The sequence below is a fragment of the Papio anubis genome, chromosome 2, assembly GCF_008728515.1.
Source record: "Papio anubis isolate 15944 chromosome 2, Panubis1.0, whole genome shotgun sequence".
Lineage (NCBI taxonomy): Eukaryota > Metazoa > Chordata > Mammalia > Primates > Cercopithecidae > Papio > Papio anubis.
In genome coordinates this window covers 31,338,207-31,361,543 of record NC_044977.1, presented here as the reverse complement: position 1 = coordinate 31,361,543, position 23,337 = coordinate 31,338,207, and the positions used below count along the sequence as shown (strand labels likewise).

The window sequence follows — 23,337 nt, the reverse complement described above, 5'->3', positions numbered from 1 at the left end:
GCCCGAACACTCACTATGTACTGTGGGGATATGGTAGAGATGGGAAGTAAATCTCTTCTTGAGCCCTGAGTACTGGCTAGATAATGCCTAAATCCCTTTTGTTTGAATCAGTGAACATTCTTAAAGCCATCTTTGCACAAAGCACTATTTTATGTTAGTGCAAGTCATCTCTTTTTCAGAAATGCGTTAAAGAGCCAAGTTAGTGTGGAATTTAGCTATACAAATGCTCTAGCTATCTTGATATCAGGAAACAGAAATATATCTGTGAACATCTTTATGTCCATCACTCAAACACCTCCATGCCCTGGCAATCCATGGCCTCTTAGGAGAGATAAAGAGTGGGTGGTGGGGGAAGGAGGATGGAGAGATTGATTCTCATCTCCATATAAAACAAACATTTGAATACAGAACAATTTAAAAAATCAATTCAGATTTTCAGATTTCATTTGTTCATTTAATATAAAGCTCTCTAATCCCTGTTACCCAATTTTCAGATGCTTTAATGGAGACTTCATATGTATTAATAGGTAGGTACAATGCTACGAAATGTGCACTTTTGTTTTACTTTTGTTTTTTGGAGGAATTATGAGTTTCTCAAGGTCATGTGGTGGCCAAATTGTAGTCCTTGGAAAAGAACCTAGAATTTCTAACTTCTGGTTTAGTGTTGTATTCACCACTCCCTGTATGTGGTTATAGAGTCTTCAAGGATACTCTGCAAAAGGTAGAAAAGCATATGGCAAGATGGTTAATGTTATCTTAGAGCAGTAGTAAGACAAGTGGAAGATCAGCTCTGGGTACTGGGGTCTCTTCCAATGATGGCCCAATCCAGACTGACTCAAAATAGCAAGTCAGAAAAATGAGGCTTAACCTTATGTACCATTTCAGCCTGCTGATTGGAGAAGGGTTTTGGAAAACATTTCAACAAGACAAAAATGAGTAACCCAATGCTTACTTTCTTTTCTGCTTGGGAAAAAAGGAAAAGGGCAGTAAAAGCCCACCCTAGTAAAAAAGCGGCTGGAAATCTCTTGAAATTACCTTTCTCACTCAATTTCACACTCGAGCACCTAGGACCAGCGGAGCCTAGGCAGTTCAAAGATGCATGAAAATGAAAAAATAATGAAGATTGAAAGAAAAATCAATTTTAGTTTTGAGGGGAGGTAAGGCTTAGTTCTCATTTCATGTCCACAGACTTGCTCTATCTGATGAATGTTACAGCCTGACTAGGCCAATGCAGAGAGGGATACTGAGTCAGGAGTTGTGTATTTAATCCCAGCTGTGTGATGTTGGGAAAGCTATTTAATCTCTCTGAGCTTCTGTGAGCCTTATTTCTTCATTAAAATATGGGAGGAACTTCACAGAGTAATAATATATTGTACTGATGAACATTTTACAATGAAAAGTTGTCAGTTCCTATATATGTTAATATTATACTCACATTTCTTTTTGGTATTGACACCATTTTCTCACTCCAAGACCAAACAATATCATGCAGCAAAAGAGTAAAGCTGCTACAATCACTGGCCAGGACATTCCATCTTTGGGCTTACTGACCACAATACCTGAAAAGGGCATAAAGAAAGATGAACTTTAATCCCAAACTTTTGCTTTTGGAAAACAGGATTAATTAAACTTTTTCTCCTATGTGAAACATATTTTCTTCAAAGGCCATGGGGATTCTCATTGGCTATGATCATACTCTGGAGGTGGGCATGTCTATGCCTTGTTACCTACACGAGGTGATAACTTTTAAGAGTTAATGATGTATCCTATCAGAAAATTTCCATGGATATATATAAGCATACATATGTACCATGAATATATACCTCTTTTATTACAATTGGGGGCATATTATACACACTATTCTGTCCATGGCTTCTTTTTCATTTTTTCACTATTTTAGGTTCAGGGGTACATGTGCAAGTTTGTTATATAGGTAAATTACTTGCTGTGGGGATTTGGTGTACAGAGTATTTTGTCACCCAGGTAATCAACATAGTGCCTGATAGGTAGGTTTTTTTTGTTTTTGTTTTTTTAAATCTTTACCCTCCTCTCAACCTTCAGAAGGCCTCAGTGTTTGTTGTTCTCTTCTTCGTGTCCATATGTACTTAATGTTTAGTTCCCACTTATTGGTGAGAACCTGCTGTATTTGGTTTTCTATTCCTGTGTTAGTTTGCTTAGGATAATGGTCTCCAGTTCCATCCATGTTGCTGCAGAGAATATTATCTCATTCTTTTTTATGGCTTCATAGTATTCCATGGTGTATATGTACCACGTTTTCTTTATCCAGTCACTGTGGATGGGAGTTTAGGTTAGTTTCATGTCTTTGCTATTGTGAATAGTACTGTGATGAACATATGTGTTCATCTGTTTTTATGGTAGAACAATTTATATTCCCTTGAGTATATATCCAATATAATAAGATTGTTGGTTCAAGTAGTAATTTTTTTTTTAAGTTCTTTGAGCAGTAGCCAAACTGCTTGCCACAATGGCTGAACTAATTTACATTCCCACCGGCAGTGTATAAACATTCCCTTTTCTCCACAATCTCACCTGCATCCGTTTCTTTCTTTCTTTCTTTTTTTTTTTTACTTTTTAGTAATAGTCATTCTAACTTATGTGAGATGGTATCTCATTGTGGTTTTAATTTGCATTTCTCTAGTGATTAGTGATTTTGAGCTTTTAAACTAATCTAAAAATGTAAAAACCATTTTACATTTTTAATTTTACATTTGACATGTTTTTAAAGAATACGAGGCCAAAAGATGTACACCTGGCCTCTTTTTCTTAAAAAATATTCTTGGAATACTTTCCATAGCACTGCACAGAGATTTATCTCATTCTATTAAACGACTGAATAGTTCAATGGATATACCAGTTTATTTAATTTATCTCACAATGTTAGATGGTTAAATTGTTTCCAGACTTTGTTATTGCTAATGATACTCCAGTGAAATTTCTTATACATGATAGATAGATCTTTAGGTACTCCGATTACATAGATCATTTGGGCAAAAAGCTATCTGGATTGGTTTTCTTTCCTTGTCTCAACTAGGTAGTAAACTGCTGAAGCAAGGATTTAAATTTCTTTCATTTCCCCGTTTTTATTACACTGCTTTTCATACAGCAAAATCTCAAAAAATACAGGTCAAAGAACTAGATTTAATATTCGCTATCACATCTTTTCTGTGTTTGTACAAAGCCTGGACTGAAACCATGTGATGTTATCATGTTAGCATTGGCTAGAGTATTGAAGACTTTTCCCTTTCATACAACATACATCCAGGGATTCGAGGTCTTCCTGATTCTCACCCCTGTCAACGTAGCAACTGAGGGTTTCCTGGAGACTCATGTAGTCCGATAATACATAATCTTGTGATACATTGTATATACAGATGACTAGAAAGTTTACATAGTTCAAACCACTAGAGTAGCATGATCATGAAAGAGACAATTGGTCAACTCAGGTCTAGACAAAGTTCTGTTTCACACAAGTCAAAATTTACTAAGCTCCACCATGGTAATATGGTGAGATATAATATTTTACCTCCAAAGTTTTAGATAAAGGAAAGAACAAAAGGTTTTATTTTATTTTTCTATAAGTTATTGGGGTACAGGTAGTATTTGATTACATAAGTTCTTTAGTGGCTATTTATGAGATTATGGTGCACCCATCACCCAAGCAGTATACACTGCACCATATTTGTAGTCTTTCATCTGTCACCCCCTCCCACTCTTCCCTTCAAGTCCCCAAAGTCCATTGTGTCATTCTTATGTCTTTGTGTCCTCATAGCTTAGCTTCCCACATATCAGTGAGAACCTACAATGTTTGATTTTTCATTCCTGAGTTACATCACTTAGAACAGTAGTCTCCAGACTCATCCAGGTCACTGCAAATGCTGTTGATTCATTCCTTTTTTATGGCTATGTAGTTTTCCATAGTGTGTGTATGTGTGTGTGTGTGTGTGTGTGTATGTATGTATCTATCTATCTATCTGTCTATATAAAAAACAGTTTCTTTATCCACTCATTGATTGATGGGCATTTGGGTTGGTTCCACAATTTTGCAATTGTGAATTGTGCTGCTATAAACATGCATGTGCAAGTATCTTTTTTGAATAATGACTTCTTTTCCTCTGGGCTGATATCCAGTAGTGGGATTGCTGGATCAAATGATAGCTCTACTTTTAGTTCTTTAAGGACTCTCCACACTGTTTTCTATAGTGGCTGTACTAGTTTACATCCCCACTAGCAGTGTAGAAGCATTCCCTGTTCACCACATCCATGCCAACATCTACTGTTTTTTTATTTTTTTGGTTATGGTCATTCTTACAGGACTAAGGTGGTATCTCCTTGTTGTTTTGATTTGCATTTCCCTGATTATTAGTGATGTTGAGCATTTTTTCATATGTTTGTTAGCCATTTGTATATCTTTTGAGAATTGTCTATTCATGTTCTTAGCCCACTTTTTGATAGGGTTGTTTGCTTTTTTCTTACTAATTTGTTTGAGTTAGTTGTAAATTCTGGATAGTAGTCGTTGGTCAGATGTATAGATTGAGACAGTTTTCTCTCACTCTGTGGGTTGTCTGTTTACTCTGATTACTGTTCCTTTTGCCATGGAAAAGCTCTTTAGTTTAATTATGTGCCAGCTATTTATCTTTGTTTTTATTGCATTTGCTTTGGGTTCTTGGTCATGAAATCCTTGCCTCAACCCATGTCTAGAAGAATTTTTCCAATGTTATCTTTTAGAATTTTTATAGTTTCAGGTCTTAGGTTTAAATCCTTAATCCATCTTGAGTTGATTTTTGTATAAGGTGAGAGATGAGGATCCAGTTTAATTCTCCTACATGTGGCTAGCCAATTATCCCAGCACCATTTATTGAAAAGGGTGTCCTTTCCCCACTTTATGTTTTTGTTTGCTTTGTTGAAGATCAGTTGGCTGTAAGTAGTTGGGTTTATTCTGTTCCATTGGTCTATGTGTCTATTTTATACCAGTATCATGCTGTTTTGATGGCTATGGCTTTATAGTATAGTTGGAAATCAGATATGTGATGCCTCCAGATTTCTTCTTTTTACTTAGTCTTGCTTTGGCTATGTGGGCTCTTTTTTGGTTCCATATGAATTTTAGAATTGTTTTCTCTAATTCTGCAAAGAATGATGGTGGTATTCTGATGGGGATTGCATTGGATTTGTAGTTTGCTTTTGGCAGTATGGTCATTTTCACAATATTGATTCTACTCATCCATCAGCATGGGATGTGTTTCCATTTGTTTGTGTCATCAATGATTTATCTCATCAGTGTTTTGTAGTTTTTCTTTTAGAGGTCTTTTGACTCCTGTGTTAGGATATTCCTAAGTATTTTATTTTATTTTATTTTTTGCAGCTATTGTAAAAGGGGTTGAGTTCTTGATTTGATTCTCTGCTTGGTCGCTGTTGGTGTATAGATGAGCTACTGATTTGTGTATATTAATCTTGTATTCGGAAATTTTGCTGAATTCTTTTATCAGTTCTAGGAGCTTTCTAGAGGAGTCCTTAGGGTTTTCAAGGTAAACAATCATCATCATCAAACAGTGACAGTTTGATTTCCTCTTTGCTGACTTAGATGCCCTTTATTTCTTTCTTTTGTCTGATTGCTTTGGCTAGGACTTCCATTACTACGTTGAAGAGGAGTGGTGAGAGTGGGCATTCTTGTCTTGCTCTAGTTCTCAGATGGAATGCTTTCATCTTTTCCCCATTCAGTATTATGTTGGCTGTGGGTTTGTCATAGATGGCTTTTATTACATTAAGGTATGTCCCTTGTATGCCAGTTTTGCTGAGTTTTAATCACAAAGGGATGCTGGATTTTGTTGAACTTTTTTTTTTGTATCAATTGAGGTGATCGTGTGATTTTTGTTTTTAATTCTGTTTAAGTGGTGTATCACATTTATTGGCTTGTGTATGTTAAACCATCCCTGCATCCCTTGTATGAAACCCACTTGATCATGGTGAGTTATCTTTTTGATATGTTGTTGAATTTGGTTAGTTAGTTTTTTTTTTTTTTTTTAAGGATTTTAGCATCTATGTTCAGCAAGGATATCAGTCTGTCGTTTTCTTTTTTGGTTATGTCCTTTCCTGGTTTTGGTGTCAGGGTGAGGTTGGCTTCATAGAATGAATTAGGAAGGGCTCCTTCTTTCTCTATCTTGTGGAATAGTGTCAATAGGATTGGTACCAATTCTTTTTTGAATGTCTGGTAGAATTCTGCTGTGAATCCGTCTGGTCCTGGACTTTCTTTTGTTGGTAATTTTTTTTTTTTGAGATGGAGTCTCACTTTCTTACCCAGGCTGGAGTGCAATGGCACAATCTTGGCTCACTGCAACCTCTGCTGCCCAGGCTCAAGCAATTCTCCTGCTTCAGCCTCCCAAGTAGCTGGGATTATAGGTGCCTGCCACTGCACCTGGCTAATTTTTGTATTTTTAGTACAGACAGGTTTTCACCATCTTGGCCAGACTGGTCTTGAACTCCTGACCTCATGATCCACTGGCCTTGGCCTCCCAAAGTGCTGGGATTACAGGCATGAGCCACTGCGCTCGGCCCTTGTTGGTAATTTTTAAATTGCCATTTTAATGTCACTGCTTGTTATTGGTCTGTTCGGAGTATCTAATTTTTCCTGATTTAAGCTAGGTGGTTGTATTTTTCCAGAAATTTATCCATGTCTTCTAGGTTTTCTAGTTTATGTGCATAAAGGTGTTCATAATAGCCTTGCATGATCTTCTGTATTTCTGCGGTGGCGGTTGTAATATCTCCCATTTCATTTCTTAATGAGGTTATTTGGATTTTCTCTCTTATTTTATCGGTTAGTCTTGCTAATGGTCTATGCATTTTATTTACCTGTTCAAAGAACCAGTTTTTGTTTCATTTATCTTTTGCGTTTTTGTTGTTATTTCAATTATATTGTGCTCTGATCTTGGTTATTTCCTTTCTACTGCTGGATTTGAGTTCAGTTTGTTCCTGTTTCTCTAGTTCCCAGGTGTGACCTTAGATTGTCTGTTTGCACTCTTTTAGATTTTTGATGTAGGTGTTTAGAGCTGTGAACTTTCCTCTTAGCACCACCTTTGCTGTATCCCAGAGGTTTGTTAGGTTGTGTCATTACTGTAATTCAGTTCAAAGAATTTTTAAATTTCCATCTTGATTTCATTTTTGACCCAGTGCTCATTCAGGAGCAGGTTATTTGATTTCCATGTATTTGCGTGGTTTTGAAGGTTCCTTTTGGAATTGATTTCCAGTTTTATTCCACTGTGGTCTGACAGAGTGCTTGATATAATTTCATTTTTCTTAAATTTATTGAGGCTTGTTTTATGGCCTATCATATGGTCTATCTTGGAGAAAGTTCCATGCACTGTTGAATAGAATGTATATTTGGCAGTTGTTGGATGAAATGTTATGTATATATCTGTAAAGCCCATTTGTTCCAACATATAGTTTAAATCTGCTGTTTCTTTGTTGATTTTCGTTCTTGATGACCGGTCTAGTGTTGTCAGTGGAGTACTGAAGTCCCCCACTATTATTTTGTTGCTGTCTATCTCATTTCTTAGGTCTATTAGTAATTGTTTTATAAATTTGGGAGCTCCAATGTTAGGTGGATATATGTTTAGGATTGTGATATTTTCCTGTTATACAAGGTCTTTTACCATGATATACTGTCCCTCTTTGTCTTTCTTAACCACTGTTGCTTTAAAGTTTGTTTTGTCTGATATGAGAATAGCTACCCCTGCTCACTTTTGGTGTCCATTGGCATGAAATGCCTTTGTCCACCTCTTTACTTTAAGTTTATATGAGTCCTTATGTGTTAGGTGAGTTTCCTGAAGGCAGCAAATAGTTGATGGGTGAGTTCTTATCCATTCTGCGGTTCTGTATCTTTTAAGTGGAATATTTAGGCCATTTACATTCAAAGTTAGTATTGAAATATGAGGTACCATTGCTTTCATCATGCTCTTTGTTATCTGTGTACTTTGGATTTTTGTTTTTGCTTTTTAACTTGTATTTTTGTTTTATAGGTCTTGTGTGATTTATGCTTAAAGAGGTTCTGTTTTGATGTGTTTCCAGGGTTTGTTTCAAGATTTAGAGCTCCTTTTAGCAGTTCTTGTAGTGGTGGTTTGGTGAAATTCTCTCAGGATTTGTTTGTGTGAAAACAACTGTATCTTTCCTTCATATATGATGCTTAGTTTCACTGGATACAAAATTCTTGGCTAAAAATTATTTTGTTTGAGGAAGTTGAAGATAGGTCCCCAATCCCTTCTAGCTTGTAGGGTTTCTACTGAGAAATCTATTGTTAATCTGATAGATTTTCCTCTGTGGGTTACCTGGTGCTTCCATCTCACAGCTCTGAGGATTCTTTCCTTTGTCTTAACTTTGGATAACCTAATGACAATGTGCCTTGGCGAAGATCTTTTTGCAATGAACTTCCCAGGTGTCCTTTGTGCTTCTTGTATTTGCATGTCTAGGGCTGTCACAAAGCTGGGGAAGTTTTCCTTGATTATACCCCAAATATGTTTCCCAGGCTTTTAGAATTCTTTTCTTCCTCCGGTACACCGATTATTCATAGGTTCAGTTGTTTAACATAATCCCAGACTTTTGGGGGCTTTATTCATATTTTCTTATTCTTTTTTCTTTGTCTTTTTTGGGCTGGGTTAATTTGAAGATCTTGTTTCTGAGCTCTGAATTTCTTTCTTCTACTTGTTCAATTCTATCACTGAGACTTTTGAGAGCATTTCACATTCCTAAAAGTATGTCTAAAGTTTCCTGAATTTTTGATTTTTTGTCTTTAAGCTATCTATTTCCAGAAATATTTCTCCCTTCACTTCTTGTGTCATTTTTTTGGATTTCTTTGGACTGGTTTTCACCTTTCTCTGGTCCCTCTCTGATTAACTTAATAACTAATCTCCTGAATTCTTTTTCGGGTAAATCAGGGATTTCTTCTTGGTTTGGATCCATTGCTGGCGAACTAGTATGATTGTTTTGGGGGACGTTGAAGAGCCTTGTTTTGTCGTATTACCAGGGTTGGTTTTCTGGTTCCTTCTCATTTGGGCAGGCTCCATCACAGGGAAGGTCTAGGGCTGAAGGCTGTTGTTCAGATTATTTTGTCCCACTGGGTGTTCCCTTGATGTAGGCGCTCTCCCTTTTCCTATGGATGTGGCTTCCTGGGAGCCGAACTGCAGTGATTGTTGTCTCTCCTCTGGGTCTAGCCACCCAGTGAGTCTGCCTGGCTCCAGGGTGGTACTGGAGGTTGTCTGCATAGAGTCCTGTGATATGAACCATCTATGGGTCTCTCAGCCATGGATACCAGTGCCTGTTTTGGTGGAGGTGGCAGAGGGTGCAATGGACTCCATGAGGGTCCTTACTTTTGGTGGTTTAATCTTTTGTTTTTGTGCCGGTTGGCCACCTGCTAGGAGGTGGAGCTCTCCAGAAAGCATCAGCTGCAGCAGTCTGGAGAGGGACTGGTGGTGGGCAGGGCCTTAGAACTCCCAATATTATATGCCCGTTGTCTTCTACTACTAGGTTGGATAGGGAAGGACCATCAGGTCGAGGCAGGGCTAGGCATGTCTGAGCTCAGACTCTTCTTGGGCAGGTTTTGCTGCCACTGCTGTTGGTGATGGGGTGAGATTCCCAGGTCATTGGAGTTGTGTACCTAGGAGAATTATGGCTGCCTTTGCTGATTCATGCAGGTTGTCAGGAAAGAGGGGGAAAGCCGGCAGTCAAAGGCCTCATCGAGCTCCCGTGCAAACTGAAGGGCCAGTCTCACTCCCACTGTGCCCCCACCCTGCCAACAGCCCCAAGTCTGTTTCCAGGTGGAGGATGAGATGGGCTTGAAAATTTGTGTGAGGCTATCCACCTCCCAGAGTATTTGGGGTGTCTCCTGGGTGCTACAGAAGCAGTCTGTTTCCTTCAGAGGGTCTGGGGGTTTTCTCGGGATTGCTGGTTTGTTCTTGCAGTTGACCTGGAGCTAAAATTCACAGTGCAAAACTGCATGCTGCAGAGTTGTAATCTAGTCCTGCTTTCTGTCTGCCACGATCCCTCATTTTTGCCAAACAAAAGATTTTAAAGAGGTCTTACATCAATGCCTACAATTTTTTTTTTCCAACCAAATATAGAAAATGAGACCACTGCCATCACAATGGAAGTGGAAAAGCGGAACTCCACTCCTGACCCATCTCTAAACTAGACAGCTCTTTAAGGCACCAATACCTTAAAATCTTTGTAGTACCTTAGTTTGCAGCTTTATTGCCACGACATGTGCAAGATGATGCTCCAATGATCAGAAGACTGTATGACCTTTGATACAAAATGAGCTGAGTACCTAGGTGTTGCGTTCACTAGTCAAGTGAACACCCCTGAAGTTGATTATGCTTGTGAACTTACAATCATGACCTTCATTAGGAGGGTCCTAACTTTATTGAATCTTTTGCCCTCTCATGATATAAAAGAGGGATTACATTTTGCATGACAATATTATATTAGGTGAATTATAGGAGTACACTTTGTTCCAATGATTTCTTTCTCAGACTATGTTTTCATAGACCTGAAATGTTTTTTGCTACTTTTCACCTGGATAATTCTTATTTATTTTTCTCAGATTTTAATTTAAGTATCATATCCTCATAGAGTCCTGTCCTATCCTCCAATTAAAATCAGGACTGCCTGTTTGACTTCGACAACACCTTATCATAGTACTTGTCAAAAATAAATTTATTTGTGATTATTTATTTACTATACATGATCGCTAATAGATTATGATCTTCAAAAAGCCAGTGTTTTCACTGTATATCCAACAACTGGCATAGTGCCTGGCAAATGGTAGGTACTTGATAAATATTTGTTGAGGGAATAAAGCATAAAATCTCCCAAAATAGGACAAATGACTTACCAGTGATATGGACGTGATTAGTTTTCGTAGATCCATTGGCAGTTGTGGGGACTTCTGAAAATGCTCTGGTTGTGCTGGTAAAGACATTGTCTAGGAATATAACGGGGATATCTGGACAAGACATATCAACTTGATCAAGTGGTATAATATCATGACTGGGTTTCATATGCTGTTTGAAAGAACTCAATTTAAATTGTCTAAGTATCCCTTAAATATTATGTGTAAAGTTTATTAAGAACCAATTTATCGCAAGGCTGGAATCCTGAGATTTGTCTAACAATTGCCAAAGGAATAAAATTTCCTATTGGTTGAAAAAAAAATAAAAAAGAAGCTCCATACTTCCAAACAACAAAATGATGTCTGCTGAAGAATCTCCATGAGAAATGTAAGTGGTACAGAAAAAGGCCAGAGTTGGGGGTCATGGATAAGTGAGGCTCTAATCCTATTCTCTTGGTATGAGAGGTTCAGCTGATCAAAGTACTGATTCTTCTCCACATCAATGTGTTTGATAAGGTTAATAAAAACTCCTTTGCAACATTAGACTAGATAAATACATGTTGACTAATTATTCTATTTTCCAATAAAATACTGAAATATATTTTTCATAGATATAACTAGTAAAAAATGCTATTGTGTAGATTTTTTTTGAAATAAAATGTATAAAAATCTAAGGCTTGGTCTCTATCGTCTTTGAATGGCTGAAAAGAATTTTGATTCCATTCATTGTAATTGTCATCATCAAGATGTACTTTTATGTATCTATCTGAGGCTGGCTTCTTATCAGTTCTTGTTTTTACACCTGTGTCCAAATAAAGCTGACCACTACCTTCAGTGTCTCTAAATCTTCCCCAGGTACTCACCATGAAGTGTTGAGCCTGCGCCTGAGGGGGATGAACTGTATGTTTCACTGGGTATCTGTGAAAATGCTAAAGGAAGAAGATATCAGAAGAGTTAACCTATATATACTAGTTATTCTATTATCTCTTCTTGACTGCTAATTTAATCTAATAATTATAAAAAAGGATATTAATGAATAGTTAAAGCAAAATCATTAAACTGTTCCATAGCACACACTAGAATGTCCTCAAACAAAATGGGAGTTGAAGGGATTCTTGCAGTTCCGATGTCCATATGGAAAGAAAACACTAGAAGGGGTTCCTCTAGCCAGAGTGTGTCATGCTCATTCCATAGATGAGCCAAAAAAATGGAAGAGAATGAAGGTCCAGGTGTGTTATGGTGGCGTTTAGTCAAGGAAAGCTGCCAATAGGACTTTGAGGACCTTGCTAGAACATGCATAAGGGAAGAAAACACTTTGTACTTGTGGGTCAGCTGACAGTCTTGCTGAACTGAGAAAACGAAACATGTCAGCAGTGAATTATCAGACCCCTGTGGCCACAGGCCTTGTCAGCTGCTGAGTGAGTCCTTTTGAAGCATTTAGAGGCAAACCTTCCCCTTGAGTGGATGGCAGCAAACTCAGACAGCACATATGGCTTTTGAAATAGATCTAACAACTCATTTTGTTTATTGCCCTGTCTCTGGCAAGAAAGATTCGCTCCTTGGCAGACACCACATATCTGTATTTGATAAAAGGCCTGCAGTGCAATGTAAAGTAAAATAACTACAGTAATGCATGGTTGTAATCAGTACAAATATATTACATCCATTCATTTAAAATATTAGCATACGTGATGTTCATAGTTAAAAGCTTTCTTGTATGTCAAGACCAAATCAAATGAGCAAAACCAAAATAAAACAAACCACACCCTCAGCCCTCCCCTTTCCTTGTTTCTCCTTAGATGCCAACAGCAGCTGCAGTTGCTGACAGAGGTGTGTGATCAGGCCCTCCAGAAGAGGTGAGAGTCCATTCTTTAGGGCTTGATTACAGGACAGTTGGTCATAGCTATTTCCATTTGGGGTCACCTGAGAAGTAAGAGTGGTTTCATATGCAGCTTTTTTACAGTCTGAGTTCAGGGAGATGTTCTTATTTTCAGTATAACTCTCTGATCCTGCATACGTGATCTTTATTAATTTTTTGTCCTAGACAGAATACCAAGGCCTATTGACGATGATGGACTAAGCGTTTTTTAATGATTATACCATTAGCCAAAATTTGATTTCCAAAGAACAATAACTAACTGAAAAACAATTGAGACCAGGCCTAGATTTAGCTAAAAGTATGAAAAAGGCAGTTAACCTTGTAGTTTTTTTGCTAAATATGGTATGGTGACTCCTTTAATTTCTTACTTTCTAAACTTGATGTCTTTATTTTGCATCTCATCAAAGTATGTTTGCAAGAAAGAATGGGATAAATTAATTTATGCTAAAATCTAAACGGCTGAATAAGTGCTATCCATTTAAGGAAAATGGGTATTTAAAAAATATTTTCCATTTTATGTTTATTATCAGTGAGTCAATGTAGAACATTTTGTAATGGTTAGTGATGTGTGGACACTAATAGTTTTCAGCAAGTATACAGTGCCAGGTTTTTCTGGTCAATATTGATTTTCCCCAAGCAAAATAACCTAACATAACACAATTTCAGGAGATGGTCATACCATCAGCACAATTACAAATTACAAACATTACAACACTTAAAAGTATGCAATTTTCTTTTTGTAATTTCATAAAACTTCTTTTTGGACTTTTAGTAACTTTCCCAATTTTAAAAGACCCCTCATAATAATTAAAAAATCAAAAAACATAAGCCACTTTGGAAAAGTAGGGAGTTATTTTTCTAATTTTGACTTTGAGGTTTTTTGTTTTTGTTTTTAATCTGTTAACAACAGGTAGTGGGAAGTATGGTGAGAGAGATGAAGAAAATGGAGTTTCCTGTTGATGGATTCCAATGCCTGAAAATACTTAAATACATAAAGGTAAACTTTCAAGACCAGAAATATATTGTAAAAAATAGTCTTTCATCAAGGTGAAGAGATGAACAATTCTGGTATCACTTGCTCTTGCAGAAGAGAACATCCTGAAGAATGCTTGTTTATAGAATCCTCTGTAAGACACAGTTGGCTACTTCTAGTGATTCATCTTATGATGAAACAATACTTTCTTGAATGCTTATCCACTCTATCATTTAGAGATCTAATTTTCAGAAAGTGAAAATTTGGCTAATTTGTATGCCCTTTTAAAGTCTTCTTGGGAGTCTCAGCAGAATTATGTTACCATTGTTTCTTTTTTTTTGAGACAGAGTTTCGCTCTTGTTACCCAGGCTGGAGTGCAATGGTGTAATCTCACTCACTGCAACCTCCGCCTTCCGGGTTCAAGTGATTCTCCCTCCTCAGCCTCCCGAGTAGCTGGGATTACAGGTATGTGCCACCATGCCCGGCTGATTTTGTATTTTTAGTAGAGACGGGGTTTCTCCATGTTGGTCAGGCTGGTCTCAAACTCCTGACCTCAGGGGATCCGCCTGCCTCAGCCTCCTAAAGTGCTGGGATTACATGCGTGAGCCACCGCACCTGGCCGCTATTGTCTTTGAATTGACTGAAATGTTCTGTGTACTTCAAGGCAACATCATGTTCATTAACTGCATGAGGTAATTCTCCTTTAAATCCTTTGAGTACACATTTTCACAAATCCACAAACAAACGCTACCTTGACATTCGGATGACAAACACCAGCTTGACTGATAAACTTCTCTACGGCACCAATATCTGCTGAAAATATGAACATGGATACCGTGTTACTGAAGCTTCTCAAGTAAATTATTATATCCTTCCTTGAGCATAACATCAAGTTCTTCCACAATTTCTTTAAATTTCATTTTTTGGTAAAGCTTGTTCAACAAAGACACTGTGTTGGGCAGCATACTATTCTACCATAAATGGGTACTTCTCTTGAAGTTAACAGGTTCAACTTTAATAATAAAATATTTTTCCTTCAGTTGCAATAACCTCTTTGACATTCGCCTGTGACAAGTTTATAGTTGTCAATCATATTATGACACATTAGGCATCTTTTCCCATGGTAGGAAAATCTACTTAGTGTCATATCAAAGTCCATTATTATTAAAGTTTGGCATCTTCCTTTAATAAAACCACAGATAATTTGTTACCTTTGCAGGGTTCTTGATGCAAACTGAACTTTTCTGGAATTCTTGCATCATTTCTACATGCACAGCAGACTTTTGATAAGTCACTTCTTAGCTATTCAATATTCCTTAAGGCATTCTGAGTTCTTCTGCTTTTGATTGTATCCTTGAAACAACAGTATAGGTGGCAAACTATATCCAGAGATGCAAGGCCTGGCCACAGGAATCTTGATGATCTTGATTTTTCATCTCATCTTCCTTTTCAAGGTGAGTATGTACTGGGCCAGCACCACCTCTGCCACCCAGGTGCACACACTGGTGCTAGCTTCTGTGCCCACTTTTGTCATGTCCACCTGGTCCACAAATACGGCCCTCATACTCTTGTTGACAAAGATGACACTCACAAGCTTTGGAATCTTGGGGCTTGTGCCTTAACCATGGGGAAACCCATGAAGCTCCCAGAAATTTGTGCAGGCATGCCTGACTTTATTGCACATCACAGACACAGATACTGCTTTATTTATTTATTTATTTATTTTTTTTACAAATTGAAGGTTTGTGGCAACCCTGTGTCAAGCAAGTCTATAGGTGCCATTTTTCCAACAGTATGTGCTCAATTCATGTCTTTTCATGTCTTTGTGCCACATTTTGGTAATTCTTGCAATATTTCAAACTTTCATATTATTGTTATATCTATTATAGTAATCTGTGATCAGGGATCTTAGATGTTACCATTGAAATTGTTTTGAGGCACCACAAACTGCACCCTTAGAAGATGGAGAACTTAATTGATAAATGTTGTGTGTGTTCTGACTGCTTCAGTTAGTGGTGGTTTTCCCATTTCTCTTCCTCTCCTTGGGCCTCTTTTTATTTTCTTTAATTTGAGACAAAACAATATTGAAATTCGGCCAATTAATAATCCTAAAACAGCCTCTAAGTGTTCAAAGGAAAGAAGAGAAGCACATTTCTCACTTTAAATCAAATGCTAGAAATAATTAAGCTTAGTGAGGAAGATATGTCAAAAGCTGAGACAGGCTCAAAGCTAGGCCTTTTGGGCCAAATCCTTAGCCAAGTTGTAAATGCAAAGAAAAAGTTCTTGAAGGCAACTCAAAGTGTCACCTCAGGGAACACATAAATGATAACACTGCTGATATGGAGAAAATTCGAGAACATGTGGTGTTTGGTTTTCTGTTCCTGCATTAGTTTGCTGAAAATAACAGGTTCCAACTCCATCCATGTCTCTGCAAAGGACAAGATCTCATTCCTTTTTATGACTATAGTATTCCACAGTGTATATGTATTACATTTTCTTTGTCCAGTCTATTATTGATGGGCATTTAGGTTGATTCCATGTCTTTGCTATTGTGAACAGTGCTGCAATGAACATACTTGTGCATGTGTCTTGAATAATAGAATGATTTATATTCCTTTGGGTATACACTCAGTCATGGGATTGCTGGGTCGAATGATATTTCTGCCTCTAGGTCTTTGAGGAATTGTCACAATGTCTTCCACAATGCTGAACTAATTTACACTTCCGCCAACAGCGTAAAAGCATTCCTTTTTCTCCACACCCTCACCAGCATCTGTTGTTTTTTGACTATTTAGTAATAGACATTCTGACTGAGATGATATCTCATTGTGGTTTTGATTTGCCTTTCTCTAATGATCAGTGATGTTGAGCTTTTCTTTTTCATGTTTCTAACCACATGCATGTCTTCTTTTGAGAACTGTCTGTTCATGTCCTTTGCCCACTTTTTAATGGGGTTGTTTGTTTTTTGCTTGTAAATTATTTATTGATGCTGGCTATTATACCTTTTTCAGATGGATAGATGGCAAAAATTTTATTCCATTCTATAGGTTGTCTGTTTGCTCTGTTGATAGTTTCTTTTGCTGTGCATAAGCTTCTTAGTTTAATTAAATCCCATTTGTCAATTTTTGTTTTTGTTGCAATTGCTTGTGGCATCTTCATCATGAAATCTTTGCCTATCCTATATCCTGAATGGTATAGCCTAGCTTTTCTTCTAGGGTTTTTATAGTTTTGGGTGTAAGTCTTTAATCCATCTTGAATTGATTTTTGTATATGGTGTAAGGAAGGGGTCCAGTTTCAATTTTCTGCATATGGCTAGCCATTTCTCCCAGCACAATTTATTAAATAGGGAATCCTTTTCTCATTGCTTGTTTTTGCCAGGTTTGTCAAAGATTAGATAGTTGTAGGTGTGTGGTCTTATTTCTGGGTTCTCTATTCTGTTCTATTCATCTGTGTGTCTGTTCTTGTACCAGTACAATGTTGTTTTGGTTACTATAGCTCTGCAGTATAGTTTGAAGTCGGGTAGCATGATGCCTCCAACTTTTTTCTTTTTGCTTAGGGTTGCCTTGGCTGTTTGGGATCTTTTTTTGATTCCATATGAATTTTAAAATAGTTCTTTTCCAATTCTGTGAAGAATGTCAATGGCAGTTTAATGGAAATAGCATTGAATCTTTAAATTGTTTTGGACAGTATGGTCATTTTCATGATACTGATTCTTCCTATCCATGTGCATGGAATGTTTTTCCATTTGTGTCATCTCTGCTTTCTTTGAGCAGTGGCTTGTAGTTCTCCTCGAAGAGGCTCTTCACTTCCTTTGTTAGCTGCATTCCTAGGTATTTTTTTCTTTTTTGTGGTAATTGTGAATGAGAATTCATTCATGATTTGACTGTCAGCTTGTCTGTTGTTGGTGTATAGGATTGCTAGCAAGTTTTGCACATTCATTTTGTATCCTGAGATTTTGCTGAAGTGGCTTATCAGCTTAAGAAACTTTTGGGCTGAAACAATGGGATTTCCTAGATAAAGAATCATGTCATCTGCAGACAAAGATAGTTTTCACATCTTCCTTTACTCCTATTTAAATATGCTTTATTTCTTTCTCTTGCCTGACTGCCCTGGCCAGAGCTTCCAATACTATGTTGAATAGAAATGCTGAGAGAGGGCAACCCTGTACTGGTTTTCAAGGGGAATGCTTTCAGATTTTGCCCATTCAGCATGATACTGGCTGCGGCTTTGTCATATAAGGTTCTTATTATTTTGAGGTATGTTCCTTCAATCCCTAGTTTATTGAGAATCTTTAACACGAAGGGATGTTAAATTTTAATGAAGGTCTTTTCTGCACCTTTTGAGATAATCATGTGCTTTCTGTCTTTAGTTCTGTTTATGTGATGAATCACTTTTATTAATTAGTGTATGTAGAACCAGTCTTGAATCCTGGGAATGAAACCAACTTGATCATGGTGGATAAGCTTTTTGATGTGCTGCTGAGTTTGGTTTGCTAGTATTTTGTTGAAGATTTTTGCATTGATGTTCATCAAGGATATTGATCTGAAATTTTCTTTTTTTGTTGTATCTCTGCCAGGTTTTGGTGTCAGGATGATGCTGGCCTCATGGAATGAGTTAGGAAGCATTTCCTTCTTTTAAATTTTTTAGAATGGTTTCAGTAGGAATGGTACCAGTTCTTCTTTGTTCCTCTTGTAGAATCCAGCTGTGAATCCATATAATCCTGGGATTATTTTGGTTGGTAGGTTATCAATTCCTGTCTCAATTTCAAAACTTGTTATTGGTCTATTCAGGGATTCAGTTTCTTCCTGGTTCAGTCTTCAGAGGGTGTATATGCCTAGGAATTTATCAATTTCTTCTAGAGTTTTTAGTTTATTTGCAGAGAGGTGTTCATAGTATTCTTTAATGATTGTTTGTATTTCTGTGGGGTCAGTGGTAATATCCCTTTTATAATTTCTGATTGTGTTTGATTCTTCTCTCTTTTCTTCTTTATTAGTCTAGCTAGTGGTATATCTATTATATTAATCTTTTTGAAAAAATCAGCTCCTAGATTGGCTCATTTATTGAAAGGTTTTTTGTGTATCTATCTCCTTCAATTCAGCTCCAATCTTGGTTATTTCTTATCTTCTGCTAGCTTTGGGGTTCCTTTGCTCCTGGTTCTCTAGTTCTTTTAGTTGTGATGTTAGTTGTTAACTTGAGATCTTTCTAGCTTTTTGATGTGAGCATTTAGTGCTATCAATTTCCTTCTTAGCACTGCTTTAGCTGTGTCCCAGAGATTATGGTACGTTGTATTGTTGTTCTCAGTTTCAAAGAACTTCTTGATTTCTGCCTTGATTTCACTATTAACCTGAAAGTCATTCAGGAGCAGATTGTTCAAATTTTATGTAGTTGTATGGTTTTGAGTGAATTTCTTAATCTTGAGTTCTTATTTTATTTTGCTGTGGTCTGAGAGACTTGGTTATGATTTCCATTCTTTTGCATTTACTGAGGAGTGTTTTGTTCCTGATTATCTGATCAATTTTAGAGGAAGTGCCATGAGGTGGTGAGAAGAATGTATATACTCTGTTGTTTTTGGGTAAAGAGTTCTGTAGATATCTATCAGGTCCACTTGATCCAGAGCTGAGTTCAAGTCCTGAATGTCTCTATTGATTTTTGTCGTGATGATCTGTCTAATATTGTCACTGGGGTGTTAAAGTCTCCCACTATTATTGCATGAGAGTCTAAGTCTCTTTGAGGGTCTCTAAGAACTCGCTTTATGAATCTGAGTGCTCCTGTATTGTGTGCATATATATTTAGGATAATTAGGTCTTCTTGTTGAATTGAACCATTTACTATTACCTAATACTTTTCTTTGTCTTTTTTTTTAATCTTTGTTGGTTTAAAGTATGTATTGTCAGATACTAAGAATGCAAGATCTTCTCTTTCTGGTTTTCAATTTGTTTGGCAAATTTCCCTCCATCGCTTTATTTTGAGCCTACATGTGTCTCTGCATGTGAGATGGGTCTCTTGAAGACAGCATACACATGGGTCTTTGTTCTTTATCCAGCTTGCCATTCTGTGTCTTTTAATTGTGGCATTTAGCCCATTTACATTTAAGAGTAGTATTGTTATGTGTGGATTTGATCCTGCAATCATGATGCTAGCTCATTATTTTTCAGACTTGTTTATATGGTTGCTTCATAATGTCACTGGCCTGTATACTTCAGTGTTTTTTTGTAGTGGCTGGTAATGGTCTTTCCTTTCCATTTTTAGTGCTTCCTTCAGGATCTCTTGTAAAGCAGATCTGGTGGTAATGAATTCTCTCAGCATTTGCTTGTATGAAAAGGATCTTATTTCTTCTTCATGTATGAAACTTAGTTTGGCCAGATATGAAATTTTGGGTTGAAAATTATTTTTTATGAATGTTGAATATAGGCTCCCAATCTCTTCTGGATTGTAGGATTTCTGTTGAGAGTTCCACTGTTAGTCTGATGGGCTTCCACTTTGTAGGCGACCTGGCCTTTTTCTCTGGCTGCCCTTACCATTTTTTTCTTTCATTTGACCTTGGAGAGTCTGATGATTATGTGTCTTGGGGATGATCTTCTTATGGAGTATCTTACTGGGGGCCTCCGTATTTCCTGAAATTGAATGTTGGCTTGTATTGCTAGGTTGGTGAAGTTCTCCCGGATGATATCCTGAAGTATGTTTTCCAAGTTGGCTCCATTCTTGTCTCGTTCAGGTACCCCAATCAGTCATAGATTCAGTCTGTTTACATAATCCCATATTTCTCAGATGTTTTGTTCATTTCTTTTCACTGTTTTCTGTTTTTGTTGGCGTGTCTTATTTCAGAAAGACAATCTTCAAGCTCTGAGATTCTTGCCTCCATTTGGTCTATTCTGCTATTAAAGCTTGTGATTGCATTGTGAAGTTCTTGTAGTATGTTTTTCAGCTCTATCAGGTCGGTTATGTTACTCTCTATACTGGCTATTTTGGATATCAGCTCCTGCACTGTTTTATCATGATTCTTAGCTTCTTTCCATTGGGTTACAACATGCTCCTTTAGCTCAGTGAACTTCATTTTTATCCACATTCTGAAGACTACTTCCGTCATTTCAGCGATCTCAGCCTCAGCCCAGATCTGAACCATTGCTGGGCAGGTGTTGCAATTATTTGGAGGAAAGGGAGCATTCCAGTTTCTTTGTTTTTTCTTTTCTTTTCTTTCTTTTTTTTTTGTGCTAATTCTTTCTCATCTTTGTGGGCTTATCTGCCTCTGATCTTTGAGTTTGCTGACCTTTGGATTTTTTTGTGTGTTTTGTTGTTGCTGTTGTGTTTTATTTGTTTTTCTTTGAACAGTCTGGGCACTCTTCTGTAGGGCTGCTGTGGTTTGCTGTAGGTCTGCCCCAGACCCTAGTCACGTTGGTTTTTCCAGTACCTGGAGGTATCATCAGTGAAGGTTGTGAAACAGCAAATATGGCCACCTGCCCATTCCTCTGAGAGCTCTGTCCCAGGGGTTACTGACCTGTTGCTGGCCTGAACGTGCCTGTAGGAGGTGGATGGAGTTTCCAGTTGTAAGATCTCACCCAGTCAAGAGGAATGGAATCAGGGACCTGCTTAAAGATGCAGTCTGGCTGCATTTTGGTAGAGCAGCTGTGCTGTGTTGGGAATCCCTTCAGCCCCCAGCTGATTTGGGCTCTTCAAGGCCCACAGCCTGAACCTGCTAAGGTGCCCAAACAGTAAATGTCTGCCCCACCTACTGGGCACTCTGTCCCAGGAAGAAATTAGAACTCTGTTGGCCATAGAACATGGGTGGGGCTGGCCGGAGGCCCTGGCTTGGAGGACCCACCCAGTGAGGAGAATGGATCCGGGTCTGTTTAAAGAAGCAGTCTGGTCATGCCTCAACAAAACAGCTGTGCTGGGGAACTGTGCTGTGGAACTGCCTCTGCTCTGTTCAGTTTGGACTTTCCAATGCCTGCGGGCTGGAAGGGCTGAGTCATCCAAACAACCAAGGTGATGACCCACCCCTCCTATGGGGCACTCTGTCCCAGGGAGACATCAGAGTTCTGTCCATAGAATACAGCTGGGTGGGGGTGGCTGGAGGCCCTAGCTGTGAGGTCTTGCCCAGTGAAGAGGAATGGATCAGGGTTATGGCTATTGTTTTGGCTGGCTTCATAGTATTTCATTGAGTTATCCTATTTGCCATTTCTTATTACTGAACATATTTTTCACCCTCTTAATATCCTCTTACTCCTAACACCCTCTTACTCCTACTCCTGTACACAGATTTTGGGTTACTATCAATAACACCATAAATGTTTTCTCCCTGTCTCATCCCTTATATCTCCATCAAAAGCAAATGCTGTCCTGAATGTTTATAATTATTATTCACTTATAAAGCTTAAAATTTTGTATCACATATTATGTCTAAGGCATATGGTGTTTGATTATACTTGCTTTAAAATTTCATTAGAAAATATGCCATATGCTTTTATTTGGTATTTACTTTTTAATTCAACATAATGTTATTAAGATTCATTCATGCTGTTGTATATGGTTGTCATTCACTTATTTTTCATTGCTCTCTAATATTATATTTTATTAGTATACTACAATTTATTTATCTGTCCTCCTGACTATGGCCATTTAGATTACTTAAAGTTTTTGCTATATGAACAGTGTTTCCTCCAAACATTTGTGTGCATATCTCATGCATACATGTACTAATTCTGGAGGGATTTTTATATCTAGGAATAGAATTGTTGGATTGTAGGTATGCACATGTTCAGCTGTAAAATGCAATGCCAAAGGATGGTGGAAAGTGATGGTACTATCAGTAACATATAAGAAATTATGACAATAGGATGTTGGATAAATCCTATTTAATAGTTAGCAATATCAGATTTCTTAATTTTTGTAAATTGATTACATGTAAAATGATTTTCTAATTCTAGTCTTCATTTATATTTCCTGATTGTCAGAGAGACAGAGATTTTCTTTTTTTTTTTTTCTTTCTTTCTTTCTTTTTTTTTTTTTGAGACGGAGTCTTGCTCTGTCACACAGGCTGTAGTGCAGTGGCATGATCTCTGCTCACTGCAAGCTCCACCTCCTGGGTTCGTGGCATTCTCCGGCCTCAGTATCCCGAGTAGCTGGGACTACAGGCACCTGCCACTATGCCCAGCTAATTTTTTGTATTTTTAGTAGAGACGGGGTTTCACCATGTTAGCCGGGATGGTCTTGATCTCCTGACTTTGTGATCCACCCACCTTGACCTCCCAAAGTGCTGGGATTACAGGCGTGAGCCATCAGTCCTGACCAAGACTGAGCATTTCTTTAGATGTTTCTATCTATGTGTGTTTCATGTTTTGTGGTGTGACTTTTGTTCATTTTGTCATATTTGTTATTAATTTGTAGGCATTCTTTGTAATTTCTTGATATAAAATTTTGATCCTTAGTCAATTATATATTCCTGATTCATTATCAATTATATGCATGGCAAATATCTTCCCCAGATTACAGCTTGCTTTTTGTTTTGCTTTTTTAAAGATGTCTTTTGATTAACCCAAGTTTCTTAATTTTACTCTAATTTTTATGTATTTTTTATGGTTATGTCTCTTTGTT

The 23,337-nt window shown here is 37.5% G+C and overlaps 1 protein-coding gene across 3 annotated transcripts in view; it reads right to left on the bottom strand.

Annotated features, from left to right (window-relative positions):
• Positions 1–23,337, bottom strand: part of CD96 (CD96 molecule) — a 108,849-nt gene that overhangs the window by 2,730 nt on the left and 82,782 nt on the right. For 2 of the 3 annotated variants that reach the window (XR_004182047.1, XM_031662999.1), the window contains exons 11-13: positions 11,758–11,823; positions 10,898–11,008; positions 1,436–1,559 (exon numbers count right to left, since the gene is read on the bottom strand). Coding sequence is in view for 2 of the 3 variants with exons in the window: in XM_031662999.1 (XP_031518859.1) it covers positions 1,436–1,559; positions 10,898–11,008; positions 11,758–11,823 (301 nt within the window). In the remaining variant the exon portion in view is untranslated. The remainder of the gene's footprint in view (positions 1–1,435; positions 1,560–10,897; positions 11,009–11,757; positions 11,824–23,337) is intronic. The other variant, XM_031663000.1, reaches the window with a different exon arrangement.